Source organism: Barbus barbus, assembly GCF_936440315.1.
Source record: "Barbus barbus genome assembly, chromosome: 4".
In the NCBI taxonomy this organism is placed as follows: domain Eukaryota; kingdom Metazoa; phylum Chordata; class Actinopteri; order Cypriniformes; family Cyprinidae; genus Barbus; species Barbus barbus.
In genome coordinates this window covers 19,568,205-19,586,211 of record NC_136732.1, presented here as the reverse complement: position 1 = coordinate 19,586,211, position 18,007 = coordinate 19,568,205, and the positions used below count along the sequence as shown (strand labels likewise).

The following is an 18,007-nucleotide window of genomic DNA, read 5'->3' as shown; positions in this document are numbered from 1 at the left end:
GAGACCTCTCTAATGGATCACATGACCATGGCTTCAGGGGGACGGCGAGGTGACATCTGCTTCCTGATCTGCACATTCGTGCCGCAACATGCCCCGTCTGAACAGCACAGTGCATGGAGAATAAAACCAACACACCATGTCGGCTTAGCACAACTAACTGAATGTTTACAATATATAGAGCTATAGTTTGAGAGACTCTCACTCAAATGACTTACTGCCTAGTGCTTCAGCGACAATGGGTCTTTCACAAAAATCTTAATACTTAGACTTTGGCCCATCCATGAAGCAAATGGTAAGACTGGCAAACGCATGGAATACATCTTAAATGTACTCTGGCTGAGAGCTGTGGGGCTTGTCCTGCGGTGAATAGCTCTTTGTTTACCCGCAGAACCCCCTTAAGCGGGGTGGCTGCTGATTGTAGCTGCCATTGAATGCTTTACAATGGAGTTGGGTGACATACTTGAGCAAGAAAGGGTGGGGAATGGGAATGAGTGGGATTGAAAGCCCCGTCGACAGTGCTGTTCTGCCACCTGGTGTTGAGGCAACAAGTTCAAGTCTGACGTGTTGGTGGTCATATCTCTGGTGCAGGTGGTCTGTACATTGCTGTGAATGGCCTGTGAATGGTGGGTTTGTGAGGCAGCCGTGTGTCTGTGACCTGATTCTCTGGTTGGTCAAAGCTGTTAGCGCAATCGATTCGTTTTCATCTGTCTTCTCCCAGCGCTGTTGTTGTAGCCCAACAGTCTGGGTCAATGTTGTGTTGAGTTTCACAGAGTGCTATCAATCATTTAACCACTAGTTCTCTTGTGCTCTCACATGTGCACAGACACTTGGACTAAATGGACTAAAAGCATTTTGTTAGTTGCAAACTGTACAAATAAATGAAGTGAGTATTCACTACATTAACATTTAGGGCTCGTATTGCATATTGCATGGCTTGAACCAGCAACCTTCTGGTTATGAGTCATATGTAATGCTAAAATGCTTAGTATTCATTTCTCTCAGACAATACTACATTCTTTTCTATTTACAATCCATCATATGTCCATATAAAGCTGATATTAAATATTTTAAAGCTGTGAGCCTTTTAATGCTTTATTTGGTTACATACAGTACATACCGTTAAATGTTTGGCATCTATAAGATTCTTGTTTTGTTTTTGAAAGTCTTTTATGCTCACCAAGGCTGCATTTTATTTGATCAAAAATACAGTAAAATCTGTCATTTTTTGAAAAATTATTACAATTATTATTATTTTTTTATATATTAGTCATTACTCCATTCTTCAGTGTCACTTGATCCTTTTGATGCTTAAGAAGCATTTTTATAAATGTTAAAAGCAGTTGTGCTAAGTAATATTTTTGTTTAAACCAGGATGCATTTTTTTCTGGATTCTTTGATGAATAGAAAGTTCAAAAGAACAGCATATATTTTATATTTGTCTGTAATTTGATAAATTGTATGTCTTAGTAAAAGTAAAAAAAGAAAAAAATAACAACTTTAAAACAAATCTTAACCAAAATCATTTTAACAGTAGTGTATATAGTGTATTTATGGTTATTACAAAAAATAAACACGATAGATAGTTTAATTTTAGTATTTTATTATAATTAGTTTCAAATCTTTACATGTACCCCTGAAACATTCCTAAGTACTCCTGTTTAGAAATGACTGCTGTAAATCAGTGCCCTGAATGATCTGTGAGGATTCACTCTTATTTAATAAGTCATTCGTGTGTGTTCAGTTGTGTTATGAGGACAATAGAGTCTGAATTAGATGCTTGTCTGTGTCTTCTGCCGGCTGTGTGCAGGGGTTTTGGGACATTACTGACCTATTCGTCAGGGTTACCATGGATCTGCTGAAGGCCTCCATTCCTCTTCATGCCTCTCTCTTTGTCTCCTTACAGCGCTGGCATTGCTGTTGGTTTCTACGGGAATGGTGAAACCTGTGATGGCGTGAATCGACTCACCTACTCCCTCCGCCATGCCAATCGCACAGTGTCAGGAGTGGACAGACTGGTGAGACTCTGATGCACACTGGGTTATGTTCACATAGTGCTTCATCTCCCCAAAAACACACCAGAGCTTGACAATCTCTGAGACATACTCAGATGTTATTCTCTATGATCTGTAGCTCATGAGAAAAGAGCTTACAAAGCAAATGTGTGTGTCTGTAGGTGTCAGAAAGTACATCAGCTCAGAGCCAGACTGTGGACGAGAACCTTCGGCTGCTAAAGGACCAGTATGCAAAACACACAGACTACCTGTCCATTGTACAGAAACTCCAGGATCAGCGGAGTGAGCTGGTTCGTCAGATGGCTGATATTCCCTTTTGGAGCGATCTCAGCATCTCCCTGGAGGATCTGGCAACGCAGATTGAACTATATGACTGGTACAGGTATGTACTTTGATGTCTTTCACAGGAATGGCAATATCACTGAAACAAATATGTAGGGATGTCAAACATTCAACTTCAGTACCAAATCAATTCTAAAATTTAAAAGAGAATACAATTTCAGTATTCAAGTTTAAGCATATGAACATTATTTATTTTTAATAAAGGAAAATGTATATATATTTTTTTAAATTATAAAAATATTTGCAGGAAAAAAAACAGAAATATTGATTTACCTGCGTGTCATGTGATCATTAACTGACATCAGAGAACTGTGAACTTGTGCGAGTGTTATTGAAATATTAACTTAAAATGTAAGGGTTGCTTCAATAAGTAAACATATTTGGTAAAAGAAGTTCGGCTGAAAAAAAAAAAAAAAAAAAAGGAATCCCTTATACTTGTAACTGAAATTTTAGTGGTGTGACAACCCTAGAAATATTTCTGACTCACATTTTGAAATGTACTTCAATTTGTTTGAAGGTGTAAAACCTTTCTAACATCCAAAAAAAAAAGTCTCTGGCAAAAAAGAAAAAGCGCTCAAAGGATTTCTCTGAATCACATAAGTTGTGAACAGTGCTCTCTTAGAGAGAATAGAAATTAGCATTCTGTTCACTCGCTGCCTCTTTCCACCTCTCTTCAGCCATTTACATTTCTCACTGAAAGAAATTGCTTTGGGTTAAGTTTGTTTGCCTAAAAAGCCAAATAACTTTCATTTCAGGCTTCCAAAACAGGATAAAGCCAGAAAACCAAATAATTTTGGCTTTGATTTAAAAAAAATTACATTATCTGAAAACGTAAATGATCATGGGTCGCTGAAGACAAGTCAGCGATTAAATAACAATAAGAAACTAATTTCAAGCAAATGGACAAAAAAAAACACTACTGTAGAACACACAAAAAATGCTGCTTACATTGTATAAAGTAGTCACCCCTGCATATTATTCACTGTCTAAATTAAATATGTATTTATTTTTTTAAGTTATAAAAGTGATTAAGTCAAGAGAAGTGAGAGATTTCCTCTCTTTTGTTGTTTGATTAACATGAATGACAGACAGCAGGAATATTAGACTGCTATCACTTTAAGAGCTGCCCGGATCAAATATACTGTTACATATGTTTCTTCTTTCTCAGCTGTTTGCTTTCACTTAAGACCTAAATTACTGTGTTTTCGAGGATACTGGCAAAGATGAACATTTTGACACATACAAGTGTGTGTATTTGACTGTTCAATGTCTATTAAGTTCAATGTCTATTAAGCAAAAATAACTCTTCCACACTTTATTAGCACCATCTTTACGTGCGCACGCCTCTCTGTCTCTCAGACAGCGTGCATATGGTGAAATGAGTTTTCTTTTGCTGCTGATTGAGTTTCCATAGCTCAAAATCATTTGTTTTTTAAATCTAAATGCTTAAAAACGCATAATATATATATATATATATACATACACACAAGGTATATATATCTCGTAATAGTATTTCACAGTATTGCTGTTTTAATCCGATTTAAATCCTAACCAAGGATGCACAAAATTGATAATTCATAAGGTTACAAAAAAAAAAAAAAAAAAATATATATATATATATATATATATATATATATATATATATATATATATATATATTTTTTTTTTTTTTTGTAACCTTATGAATTATCAATTTTGTGCATCCTTGGTTAGTAAAAACATACATTTCTTAAAAGAAAAACAGCATACTGACCCCTTTTTCATATATTTATATTTCATTATTTAAATATACAAGAGACAACTGATCTGTGAAGCATCTTGTACTATTTGTTAATGACTTGTTAATGTTTCTTAGTGTTACCATTTTTTTAATTTGCAATACATTGTCATGCAGGGTTCGTTACACTGACTGTTGGTTTTGCTTTGTTTGTAATGTTAATGTGTTGTTGTCTTTAGGTGGCTGGGCTACCTGGGTCTGTTGCTGTTTGATGTGCTCATTTGCCTGCTGGTGCTCTTCGGCCTTATCCGCAACTCCAAAGGAACTCTGATTGGGTAAGGCTCGACATATGGATGTGTGTTTGGGTCATGTGTGGTACACCAGGGAAAATAGAGCTTACAGAAACTAGCAAATGACCAGCAAGTCGTGGCCTAATGGTTAGAGAGTCAGACCCGTAACTCAGACCAAAGGTTGCGGGTTCGAGTCTCCGGCCGGCAGGAATTGTAGGTGGGGGGAGTGAATGTCCAGCGCTCTCTCCACCCTCAATACCACGACTGAGGTGCCCTTGAGCAAGGCACCGAACCCCCAACTGCTCCCCGGGCGCCGCAGCATAAATGGCTGCCCACTGCTCCGGGTGTATGTTCACGGTGTGTGTGTGTTCACTGCTGTGTGTGTGCACGTTGGATGGGTTAAATGCAGAGCACGAATTCCGAGTATGGGTCACCATACTTGGCTGAATGTCACTTCACTTCAATATTTGATCTGCTCTCGTCACTGACCCACAAAGCTCTTTCAGTTTTCAGGGAGCCATCCACTCGATGCCATTCCATGAGGCTGTGATGAATGATTTCTGACTCTGTCAAAGTAGTTACACCAGATTGATTTATGACATGTTAGTTATGCTCTTCTGTTTTAGCTCCAACAGAGAAATTATAAGTTTTCTTTCTCTCTGATCCCCCCCACCCTGGGAATTTTTAAATCAGAGATGGCACAGAAAAACAGAGGAACAACAGCGTGACAAGCTCTTCATAGTGCCTGAACAACATAGCTTGAAAAACAGACACATTAGCACTGTTCCAAAACCGCTCTACAAAGAAAGTAACTTCCTGCCACACTACCTCATATTAAGTGCTAAAAGACTCACCAATAAGAGTATCCAAATCGGTGTACTTATGAACTCTTCTATGCTCTTTTGTAGTGTGACGACACTGAAAATTCCAAACAGAAAAAATGCACATTGTGCTGAATGACAAAATAACTTTATAACATTCATACAAGAGACAGTATTCATAGCTTTCAGTCACATGACCGGCTCGACGACTTGAAGGGCAAAACATCCACAGAACTGCAGCACAAGCCTCTCAATTTACATCTGTTTCACAGCTGCAAATATTTAGCTCACCTCTCAAAAGAATAAAACAAAGGTATTACTGAACAAAATGCAAGTTTTGGCCATTTGAAATCCATATTAAGCACCCGCGGCAAAATTTCAATCATTAAACAGTGCAACAAAACATTGTAGAAACACTTAAAGTGCCTTAATATATTTAAAACAGTAATATTAAAAGATCAAATTCAGTAATCACCATATTATTGATGCATAGTTTACATAGGCAAGTAGTTGAGGCCGGAATGCAATCCGCTTAGTGGTTCAGTGTTTTCCATATAACGGTTTTCTATGGGAAACCATTTAATGTGAAACTTTGCACATTTTGTTTATTCTGGGTTCATCTGCTTGCCTGTACAAAATACACATAATCAATAAAGTGTTACAACTACATTAATACTTAATGAAAACCGCGTAAAAATAACTGCCGGTCAATGGAGCAAAGCTTCATTTTGCCCTCCAGATGGGCATTCCTACAAGGGTGTGACGTCACGTGAAAACTATCAATAGTGCAAACTGGATACTATTCAATTTGGGGTGCAACTAGAGATGTCACAAGTGAAAGTGAAGTGACGTGTGGCCAAGAATGGTGACTCGTACTCTGAATTTGTGCACTGCATTTAACCCATCCAAGTGCACATATACACTGTAGAAGTGGGCAGCCAATGCTGTGGCGCCTGGGGAGCAGTTGGGGGTTCGGTGCCTTGCTCAAGGGTCTCACATCAGTCATGGTATTGAGGGTGAAGAGAGTGCTGGTTATTCAGTCCCCCACCGACAATTCCTGCCGGACCTGAGACTCGAGCCCGTGACCTTCGGGCTACAAGTCCGACTCTGTCCATTAGGCCAGGGTTTCCCAAAGTGGGGTTCGTGAGGGAATTGCAGGGGGTTCGTGAGTTGGTACATGGTTAGGGTGACCACCACCCATCCCACTTTGCATTGTAAGCCTACCGCACGGCATTTTCACCCCTTGTCCCTCACGTTGCATATTGAGAAATACATATGTTTTTACACACCTCATCAAATGATCTCGCACCACTGACGGAAATGGTCGAGCGCACACGGGAAAACACGATATTCTCCATTCATTTTAACCTATTAAAAAATCAATACAACTTTCTTCTTATTTTAATAGTTTGTTTGAGGCGGTTTCTATGGCGTTATTTTAATGACAAATGTCCAGAGAGCATTATTGTTATGCGAGGGCGCATCAAAATGCGCGAGCACACATCTCTTCTCTCGCAGGTGGATTCTCTTCACTCTCACACAAAACGGACGCACTTTCTCTCGCTTACTTGCGTGCGCTCAGAAACATAAATAAGCGCATATGACAATGGATGTAAATCAGTATTTACATAGCATAACAGTAGTAAATGTATCTGTCTCACACGTGTCCCGCAAAATCACATCTACTGTCCCACAACAGATCTATTGCCAGGTGGTCACCCTATACATGGTATGCCTACGAGTTTATACCATTAGTGAATTAATAAAAAAATAATAATTAAATTAAAACATTTTTGCAAAGAAATGTTAAAAGGTTTATACAAGTGAGTTAAACATGCAAATGTGCCATTAAATTATTGAAATACTTAAAATCTCAGGGGGTACTTCAAGTAAATAATTTAGGTCTAAGGGGTTCGGCTGACAAAAAAGTTTGAAAACCCCTGCATTATGCCACGACTGCCTAAAGCTAACAATGCAACCGTGTCCACTAGGGGTGGAACGATACATGTATTTGTACCGAACCGCCACGGTACGGACATCTCGGTTCGGTGCATAAGGCTTTACAACGAATACAGGCAATTCACCCCCAATCCAGAAGGGGTGCCTGCAGTAATGCAACGCTGTTTGATAACCGCCAGCAGAAGAACAGCAAATGCAATGAGTTGCGCACTTGAAAACAAAGCCCACTAGACAGTGACCATGTGCTAATTCTGAATGCGTCTCTCACATAGACTGACAGAGTATACTTTAAAGGCTTGCGCACTCAACTGTTTGCAAAATGAAGCTTTGTGCTCATGTATCCTACCTCTCTCATTCGGCACAAATCCAAATATTCCATAATATTTCCGTATTTGCGATGTAACGTATCTGAATGCTAAACTATTATTTATTATGTAAATTATAGGCTTTGTACTTAAATCGCATTCCAAAAATGACACAGAGGTGGGCGCGCTGATGTTTGGTTCACTGTATTTTATTTTGATAAAGTACCAACTGCGCTGTCAAGTTAGCAGTGCTGGAACTGATGTGTGTTGTGTGTGTGTGTGTGTGTGTGTGTGTGTGCGCGCGCTCCAGCGCGATCACTTCAACTGTTTCCGTATACCAGCACAAACATTGAGTGAAACTGTTTTTTCCCTTGTTTATCTGTAAACTAAATCAAATATATTTCAAGAATTTATTCCTTGTATGTATGTACAGTGCCCTCCAAAAGTATTGGAACAGTAAAGACAAAATTGCTCTGTTCGCTGTGGAGTCATGACATTTACAAATATGATTAAAAGATGAATATGAGACAAATCTACAGAATGTCACATTTTATTATTGGGTGCTTCAAAGTTTCATCCCTCTATCTGATGTGAGTATAAGTATTGGAACAGTTGCCTCACAGGTCTTTCTAAGCGACTGGCTGTGTTCTGTTGCATTAATTCTTCAGATATTAAAAGCAGGGAATGTGTTGTATCAGTTAAATCCATTACTTCTGCATTCTGAATCTTGCATTCGATGATGACACACACAAACCAGGATGAAGTTGAGGGAGCTGACTTTGAGAGAAAAGCAAGCAATTTGGATGCTAAAAGAAAAGAGAAAGTCAGTTAGAGCTCTAGCAAAAACAAAGGGCATGGAGAAATCAAGAGTTTGGAAACCACCAGCGGCACCAGCAACCAATAACGACCTGATCAGCTGGGAAAACAACAGTAGTTGATGACGGTGTGGAGAAAAAAAGGGAACTGCAAATGATCCCAAGCATACAGCCTCATCTGTAAAGCATGGTGGAGGTGGTGTCGTGGCATGGGCATGCATGGCTGCCTCTGGAACAGGCTCTCTCATCTTTACTGATGACTTAATGTATGACGACAGTAGCAGAATGAATTTGGAAGGGTACAAAACCATCTTGCCTACCAATATTCAAGAAAATGCCACCAGATTCATTGGGAAGTGCTTCATATTGCATCAAGACAATGACCCAAAACACCCTACCAGTTCAGTCAAGGAATTTATAAGGGCAAAGAAATGGAAAGTCTTAGATTGCCCAAGTCAATCTCCAGATTTAAATCCAATTGAACATGAATTTCACCAGCTGGAGAGGAGAGTAAAGACAGAAACTCCCCAAAACAAGCAACAACTGGAATTGGCTGCATTAAAGGCTGGGAAAAGTATTTCAAAGGATGAGACCAAGAGTCTGGTCATGTCTATGGGTCACAGACTCATAGACATCATAGAATTTTTGCAATTTAGCCTCAGTTGCTGACATGGCCTGAAAATCCAACACTGCTATTATTGTTTTGTCTGATTTTCAAATACTTTTCTGCTTCAAATCAAAGGTACAAAACTGTGTACCGTGTTTTGGTGCGATTTGCTTGTCAGTTTGCTGATTGGTGAAGATTTCGTTTTCACCAGGAATTCCACTCTTGAACATGATTATTTAAAAAAAATAAGTTAAAATGATGCTGATGGCTTCAACAAAAGCATTTACCATTGATTAACAACTTCATAGCTAAGTACTTCTGTCTTTAAAGGTCTAGAAGTTATTGTTAAAAATCAATTCCCCTATGGAGAAAATGAATGGATTTTTACTTCTGGAACCCCACTGTTGCATTCTGTATTCTAAGGCTCATGTTACACGGGGCAACATTTTGAGCAATGTTGCCGGGCAACTTTGGGCAATTCTGTTGTCAGTGGGCAACCAGGTAAGACACAGGGCCCACGTCCGATCTAAAATATACAGATAGAAATTTGTTACCCATTCTCAATGGAAAAGTGCCCAAGAAATATTGCTCAAAAAAAGGTGCCCGGCAAAATTTCTCAAAAAGTTGCCCCGTGTATCATCAGCCTAAGAATAAAAATAAAGCAAAGCACACAAACATTGGGTAAAATGTATATTTTTATCAGATGGAATGTTTTTATTGAGAGATATACTGTATACAGATTTATAAGTATTTGTAGTGAGATTTCACTGGACTGATGTCCACCAACTTTTTCTTCCAAATTCGTTATAGGTTGCCTTCTCATTGAAGCATACATGCTGTGTTGCCTTAGCTGTCTTGTGTGGCGCGCCTATCCTTTGAAACAGCCTTTGTGTTGGAAGTGTGTAGCTTAAAATGCTGTCTGGGTAGGTAGGCAGCATACTAGATTTTGGAACAGGGCTATTGTAGCTATTGTGCTAAGTAAGCAAGATATTCTCTGGAAGGTCTCTTCGGTTGTATTTTGGTTTCCTATGTGTGCTGCAGTACCTCAGGGACATGGTGTGGGGCCGATCATGTTCAGTCATTTAGTAGATTCCACCAGACCTGCCGTCTAAGGCCATTGTTAACCTGCTGTGTCTTATAGGAGGAAGCAGTGCATTGTTTTCCCCCTGGGCTAGAGCTAACATTAAAGCCTGCCATCTCTATCCTGAAGCTGGCTTACCGATTTCCTCTAGCTTATCTTATTCACTATACGTTAAGACATTTAACATTTCGCATTCACGTGATATAGCGAAAAAGACGGTTTGACTTTAGGCCATGTCAGAAGGTAAATGTCAGGATATTGATTTGCTCTGCAAAAAAAGTTGCTACTCACTAAAAGCTTGAAATCTTTAGGTTGCTATAGTTCAATCCTGACTCAAGGCATTTCATGATACTCTGATACCATCATACTACTTGACTTGGCATTTATTTAAAGGTACAGATGGAAGCATATATTTTTTTAAGTGTACACATCACCAAAAAACTCCTTTCAGTGTCTGACTGTTTTATCTGGAACATGTTGATTTTAGAGTTGTTTTATTATGTTTGTTTAGTTTGTTTTTTATTTGGATTTTTTTCCCAGTAAAATAAAATATATAAGCATCCTTAAATAAATGTTTATAAAGAAATTATATTTAAAAAGTATAAATGAATAACTATTTTATTTAAGTTAACATTGCAGACTGGAATAAAATAAATAAAAATGATTTGTGTATATATGCTAATCAAAATAATAAATAAATATTGTATTTGATTTTATATATTCACACTGAGAGATAAAGAAATTATTTATTTTAAAATGTAAAGAAAAAACTCTTAAATTTAAAATAGCAGATTAACAGACTGTAAAATAAATAAATAAAATGTATTTATTTTTAGTTGTGTATATATGCTAATTAAAAATAAACAATATAAATAAATATTTATTGTACTTTATTTCATATTTACTTAATTTACAGACTGCTAATGTGCAATATGTTAAATATGTTATGATCAAACATGGGCATCAGATGTTAGATGTGAAGGTGAGCAGATATTTTGTTTTACACAAATGTGAGGCTAGAAATATAACAAGGTGCTGTATGGATGATAGCAATCCATGCGTGCTTATTACTTAATGGTTGTGAATCCCACTGTCACTTCTATAATTTTACCACCATTAAATTCATATTATAGATGAAAATTGTAGTGGGATGAAGGGTTTTTCTAAGCAGAAAAGCCCAGTGAGGGGATTCCAACCTTTTTGAAGATGATAATATGTGTACATTGTATATAATGATGGCAGAAATGCTGATTATTTGTGTTCTCTCAGGGTGTGTTTTCTGGGTGTGTTGGCGCTGGTAATCAGCTGGGGCTCACTGGGTCTGGAACTGGCTGTCACCTCGGTGAGTGTCTCCATGGCAACGCTTCTCCACACAGAGGCAGGACAGTATTGCAGTGATACTGCTTCGTCTTGAGATCTCACGGCATATGCCCAAATTATAACTGTGGAATTACATAAAGCAGCCAGTAATAGTTCATATCTGTGACTGGCAGCCTCTTTAGCATAGTTATATTATACAACTGCTTTAAAGTGGGGATGTCATGACATTTTTGTATACATACTCTAACGCTCAGTATCTATACACTAACAGCAGTTAGTCAAACATAATCAAGGTCATTTTCATATTAGGAATGTACCAACCTACAGATCAGAGACAAAGCAAGTCAAGATGGACTAGTCAGTGGATTGCCTGTTACTAGTTGGCAAATCAGTTGTATGAAAGTCCTTATATGACTAGATTAGTTTCAGATTCATCAGGGCTTGATTGCATGTCTTAGGGGAAATTTAGATTAGGTGTTTTGCTACTGCAAAATACAGTTAAACGGAACTGAGGGATTTCAAGGTGCATTTTTTTAAAGTTAGACTATTTTTAGCTTGACATGCCATCTTAAATACACAACACTTGTCAACCAGTTAAAGCACAGCAAGCTGCCAGGATGCTAATTAAACACTGTCACTAAAAATCACAGCTTAAAATATAAACACTACCCTTCAAAAGTTTGGAGTTGGTAAGATGTTTTTGAAAGAAGCCTCTTGCCAGTCACCAAGACGGCATTTATTTGATCAAAAATAAAGTGAGTAATATTGTGAAATATTTAAATATGTTCAAATATAGTGTATTCTGTGACGTTAAAGATGAATTTTCAGCATCATTACTCCAGTCTTCAGTGTCTCATGATCCTTCAGAAATCATAATAAGTGTTGATTTTTATATTATCCATGTTGAAAACTGTTATGTTGCTTAATATTTTAGTGAAAGCCATAATCTTTTTTCTGAATTCTTATAGAAAGTTGAATAGAAGAGAAAGCTGAAATGAATAGGATCTTTTGTAACATTTTATATCTCTTCACTGTCACTTTTGATCATTTTAATGGATAAGCTGTCTGTAGAAAAGTTGAATAACACATTTTTACCTTCAGGGGAAAACAGCATGCCATAAAGTGTAGAATATCCTCTTTTAATATTCATCGTTTGCTTTTCTTTCTCATTTTAGGGCTTCAGTGACTTCTGTGCAGCACCTGACATGTACATGACCAGGGTGTCAGAGCAGTATATGCTTATCAAGAAAGGTTTGTTTCATTTCACTCCATAGTTTTCTTTCAAATCTCACGGACATTACATATCTTTTCTTTTTTTTTTCACCTCCTGCTGATTTAAGTAAGATGCTTAATCTAGCAGGTGTTATTGTGAATCACTTGCGAGTCTGTCTGAATTTAGTCTGTCCTACATCTCCTGATGGAGGAGTGTGTTCTCTGAGGGATGAGCAGTCACGCAGGCATTCATTTCCTGTTGGCTCAGAGAGGAAGCGTTCCATCGGACTTTCTCTTCCTCACTATATCAGCGTTAATCAACACAGCAGTTCCTCTTCAAAGTGACCTTATTATCCACAGGAGGCTGGATGCTCTCAGTATATCAGGGGGAAGAGACAACCGTGTGGGTGTTTTTATCTCCGTCTGTGTTTGTTTTGCGTGTCCGAGCGTTCCTCTTTGGGTGGCCAGAGCAAGATGTTGATGATGGAAAGCTGATGCTCACACATTCTGGTTAAGGCTAATCTAGGTGGACTCATTGGAAATTGGTCTTACTATGACTTAATCCTTGGAAAGGAAGCAATTGCACTGGGCTGAACATGTGTGAATCCTGTTAAATGTGTTTAAATGGTTTCATTGTGTTGGGCCTGTGGTTAGACATGGAGATACAGAGGTTATATTGGGTTATATGAATGACCGCTAGAACTGGTGCTATGCAGGAAGCAGAAGTGTGTTTGTATGAATGTGGATCTCTGTATGCTTTCATGTAGTAGAAGCAGGTTTGATATGTCTTTGGCGTCTGTTATGATTAATCACTTTGTTGGTCAGCTGAGAAGAGAAGAGAAGAGCTACAGCAAGAACTTCTAGAAAACCGAGGAGAGAGATAACAGGAAAGGAAGAGAAAACCGCTGAAGGATGTGGATGATAAGCCATGTGACTATCAGCTTCACACACCCATGTAATTGTGTGTCTTCTGGGCTCTATTCTTATCTTCGTTCTTCCTATCTTCACTCTTCCTCTCAGTTGCTCTAAATAAGTCCTTAAAGGGATAGTTCACCCAAAATGTAACATTCTGCCAATATGTATTCATCGTGCTGTTTTTCCAGACTTGTAACTCAGAAGGAGAATTATGAGATTTCACCCAGGCTTTTTCAGTCTAAAGCCCTATTCGGACAGAACTAGTTTCACAGGGTGTCGTTAGAGAAATTTGTTTCACTTTGCGATTATATATATATATATATATATTTTTTTTTTTTTTTTTTTTTATTATTTATTTGTTTTTATTTTAATTTATCTCACACGACCTCTGTAATAATTCCAGAGTGCAATGTACACATGAGTGTGTGATCTCTGCGATGTCCAAAACAGACCCTTCCACCTCTGTAACAAACACGGAGATGTTTGTCCCGTCCGAATTTGTTATGAAAATCACAGACGTCAGGTGAATCGAAACTCAAACGTAGTTTAGAAAATTAGTTCCGTCTGAAAAGGGCTTAACAATTTTGTAGTGACCATAAGTAAGTGCTCCATATGACTTGTACATTAAGTCTTCTGAAGCAGTGGTGTTATATAAATGATTATTAACTAAAACCATTAAAATTATTTTTTTGTATTAATTGAAATAAAATTAAGCACAATAGCACATGAAATTACTGAAAATAGAATAAAATTTACTAAAATAGTATGTAAATAATATTAAAATAGCACTGTTCTGAAGTTAAAGAGAAAAGCAAAGCTTAATTATAACCACATCACCAGAATGAAGTAGTTCATAAAAAATTGGCTCCAAAAAAAAAAAATAAAATAAATAAAATATATATATATATATATATATATATATATATATATATATATATATATATATATATATACTCCTCAGTGATTCATTATTTGATTTAACAGCTCACTGCAGAGGAGGATTTTCACTGAAAAAAATAAAATAAAATCACGACAAAATTTAGTCTGTTCCTCACACAAAACTATAACATGACTTCCGAAGAATTGGAATATAGCACACAAGTCATTACACTACTTTTATGGTAATTCTTGTTTCTCTTGTTACCACCATTCTAGAATGTCTTTGGAACATCATCATAATATGCACATCAGATCTTAGCTTACACATCTTTCCACTAATTACATCTCTTTAGTCCAGAATTATATTTGGAGCAGTAATTCAGCCGGAAGCATTAATGGCTGTAGATGGAGACCACAAAGAAAGCTCTGAGTGTGCTCCTTCTGGCTATCACTGTCCTAGACTGACTCATCCTACTGCGTTTCCCTAGAATAGAACCAAGACATTTCTGTACATACAAATAGCACACATGTCTGTGCCATCCATCGTGTCTCTTCTGTGAGGAAAGCCTCAGTATATATTCCAGCATGTCTTCTGTGCTGAGCTGTTGAATTTAGTTGTTTAAAGAGGCCGTATGGACCCTTTTTATAGACTGTGGTGCATTTTATGAATTATTAAAATCATATAGAAAAAAAATAATAATAATTTCATTTGTAACAAACTTTTGTTTAATATTAGCCTGGCTTTACATAAATAAATAAATATGATATAATATATATTATATTATATATTTATTTTACAAATTTTTATACCAAAAACAAAAGCAACTTTTAGAATTAGGCCGAATGCTTTGGCTGCTTCTACATGTAAATAAGCTCGGTAATGATGGGCTAACCTACTAGTTTATATGTATGTTTTTTTTTTTAAATGACATCACAAAGTTTATCTATATCAAGTCTACTTGAAGTTCACTCAATATTAATTTCAAACCCAGAAGATGACAGTAGTCCAAACATGTATCTAAATTAAACACTTTCCTCTTTAAAAAATCAACAGTAATGTATGCTATTGTCCTCCGTTATGTATGCAGTTTACTCCTCTGATAACTTCTCAGAAGGATGTTAAATTTTACAATCATCATTGAAGAAAAGCTGTGAAACACTTCATAAATTAGATCTGTCAGTGCGCTGATGTGTTCCCTGCCTTCCCTGCGTGAATCAGGATCTTTTACAGCCTGCAGTCATCGGCGTGAGTGGGATTTAAAGCTCTGCCTCCTCTCAGATCGTTTTTGGAAGCCACTCCATTGTCTTTGTTCAGTTTCATATGTGCGTCACCAGTCACCCAATATTACATCCAATTAATGGAGGTCATTAATTACACATGACATATGAGCCTATGGGGCTCTGGCCCTCTCACTGAATACTATTACAACCTATAAATCCAGCACTGAACTCCACTACCACACTATAAATGAATGATGCTCAGTTTAGTCTTTTGTATATAGCCATCCATGATACAATTGAGAGGCCAGTTTATTCCCCTCATCATTGCCATTATTGTGCCATTTATAGTACAATCAGGGAGGCCGGTTGTATGGGATGGGGGAATTGGCTTGTTCATAAACAGGTTTTACTGACCACTGCCATGTGTGTGTCCATGTGTGTAATGATAGTGATGAAAGCATCACACTCCTCCTCAACAAACCCACCACTCTGACGCATGTGTCTGTTTTTGATTCACGTCCATGCAAGCTGCGCATGAAGATGGCCCAAGACTCCATCTGCGTTGGCGTGTGGAGGTTTGTGAGAGGACCGTGTGAATTAATACCATTTCCTGTGCAGAAATAGAAAATATTTTTTTAGCACTGCAGTCTAGATCTTCATTTCCATTCATCTTTCCATTCACAGATCAGATTCATCGCATGGTAATTTTAATCAACTTCACAATTTAAAAAGTGTGGCACTCCAAACTTTTGTGTGTGTGTTTTGTACATTTTGTACTTGTAATTTAACGGGAATCAAACCCATGACCAGTGGTTCAACTTTAATGTTATGAAGCTACAAGAATACTTTTTGTTTGCAAAGAAAACAAAAATAATGACTGTCAAGTGTATTTTACTGTGAGGTGCCCACACTTGAAAAGGACCAGACTTGGGATTTCACTCAGAGCAATATTTATTTTGATCACTTCATGTGGCAATGTAGTAGGATCAGATGTAACAGGTGAAAAACCTTTAAATAAATAAAACAAACATTTTAAATAAACAGGTATTTTCCCAACACAGAAAAGGTCAAATGCATTTTTACAGGCAACACAGCTTGGTCTTTTACTCTGCATGTTACAAGCAACACTATACCAATTCTAAGCATTTGGTCTTATCAGTTATCAGTATCTCTTTAAACCATGCAGTAATAATTACTTTCAAACGTTATCTGTAACATTTACACATTCCCCACATTAAATACCAAACAAACAAAGTATCCAAACAAGAGTCTATTAAACAAGAGTCCACGTGAGCTTACCGATAGCCCGTCATAATCAAAAAGTCCCAGTTCCTCACAGTGAATGAGTTTGTGCCTCTGCCGACCTCTGTCCGTCGCACACCAGTCAAATGACTAAATCACTAATTTCTAATTTCCTAATTTCCCCAACTCAGTTCACCTGGTTGAGCCCGCACCAAAGTGCGCGCACAGTCACGTGCGGGCTAGCAATGCAGAGCGTGCGCAGGGGAGGCGGCATGCAGGAGAAAGAAATGACGAGTACACGGAAGACAGCCACACCTCCACCGGGTTAACGCGACAATGACTTCATTCAACAATTTCTTCTCTTCCGTGTCAGTTTTCAATGTGCGTTCATGAGAGTACCACGACACATTTTTTTGCGTACAAAATGTATACTCGTGGCTTCATAAGATTAAGGTTAAGACTATTTTATTGATGTCTTTACTACCTTTCTGGGCCTTGAACGTTTCAGTTGCATTCCTGTCTATGCAGGGTCAAAACCCTTGGATTTCATCAAAAATATCTTAATTATCCCTTTAACTAAACACATTTTAGCATGTTTAAATTCCTCCTGCAGATTTTCCTTCAATATTGATGGAAAAAAATCTGCAGAATTTGGTCTGGGATTAGTTATTGACTCTTGTGCATTGACTGGGAAATTCTCCTCTGCAGGAGAGAAATTAGATGCTCGGCATAGCTTGCGAGAGCGAGGCATTTGTGTACAGAATCTAGTTGCATGTGGTTGGAAATATAGCTGTTCAGATACCTGACATGGCTACTGTGGGTTCTCTGAGCTCAGTAAATGACAGTGTGTCAGTGTGTGGGTTCATCTGCTTTGGGCAGATGTGAAACGGAAAGAAGAGAGAAACTATTTGTAGAAAGTTGCATGTTTATAATGACTTACACAGTGAATAAAATTGTATTATATACTTGTAGATACAAGCAAATGCACAAACTGTCATACTTGAGTGGGTCTTCATCTAGATGATAAATGCTGATTTCCTTCATGTCATTGCTCTTGACCTACTGCCTGTCTCTCTTTACAGATATCCTACAATATTACCTCACCTGTAATGTGGGTCAGGTCAACCCCTTCCAACAGGTAATCATAGCTTCTACCTCTCTTGAATGCATTGATTCAGATTTTATCTGTTAACTAAATCCCTCACTTTCAAATCTCCGAGAGATGTCTTCAGAAAAAGTATATTGGCTTTGTTCCATACACTAGCGAGC

General features: G+C 37.6%; 1 protein-coding gene across 2 annotated transcripts in view; it reads left to right on the top strand.

Annotated features, from left to right (window-relative positions):
- The window catches only part of ttyh3a (tweety family member 3a), a 65,406-nt gene that overhangs the window by 28,957 nt on the left and 18,442 nt on the right, over positions 1–18,007 (top strand). The window contains exons 1-7 of one of the 2 annotated variants that reach the window (XM_079415203.1): positions 822–883; positions 1,904–2,015; positions 2,174–2,394; positions 4,311–4,406; positions 11,219–11,291; positions 12,445–12,520; positions 17,821–17,876. In XM_079415203.1, coding sequence (XP_079271329.1) covers positions 879–883; positions 1,904–2,015; positions 2,174–2,394; positions 4,311–4,406; positions 11,219–11,291; positions 12,445–12,520; positions 17,821–17,876 — 639 coding nt within the window. In that variant the 5' untranslated portion in view covers positions 822–878. Of the gene's footprint in view, positions 1–821; positions 884–1,903; positions 2,016–2,173; positions 2,395–4,310; positions 4,407–11,218; positions 11,292–12,444; positions 12,521–17,820; positions 17,877–18,007 lie in introns of those variants that run through there. The other variant, XM_079415202.1, reaches the window with a different exon arrangement.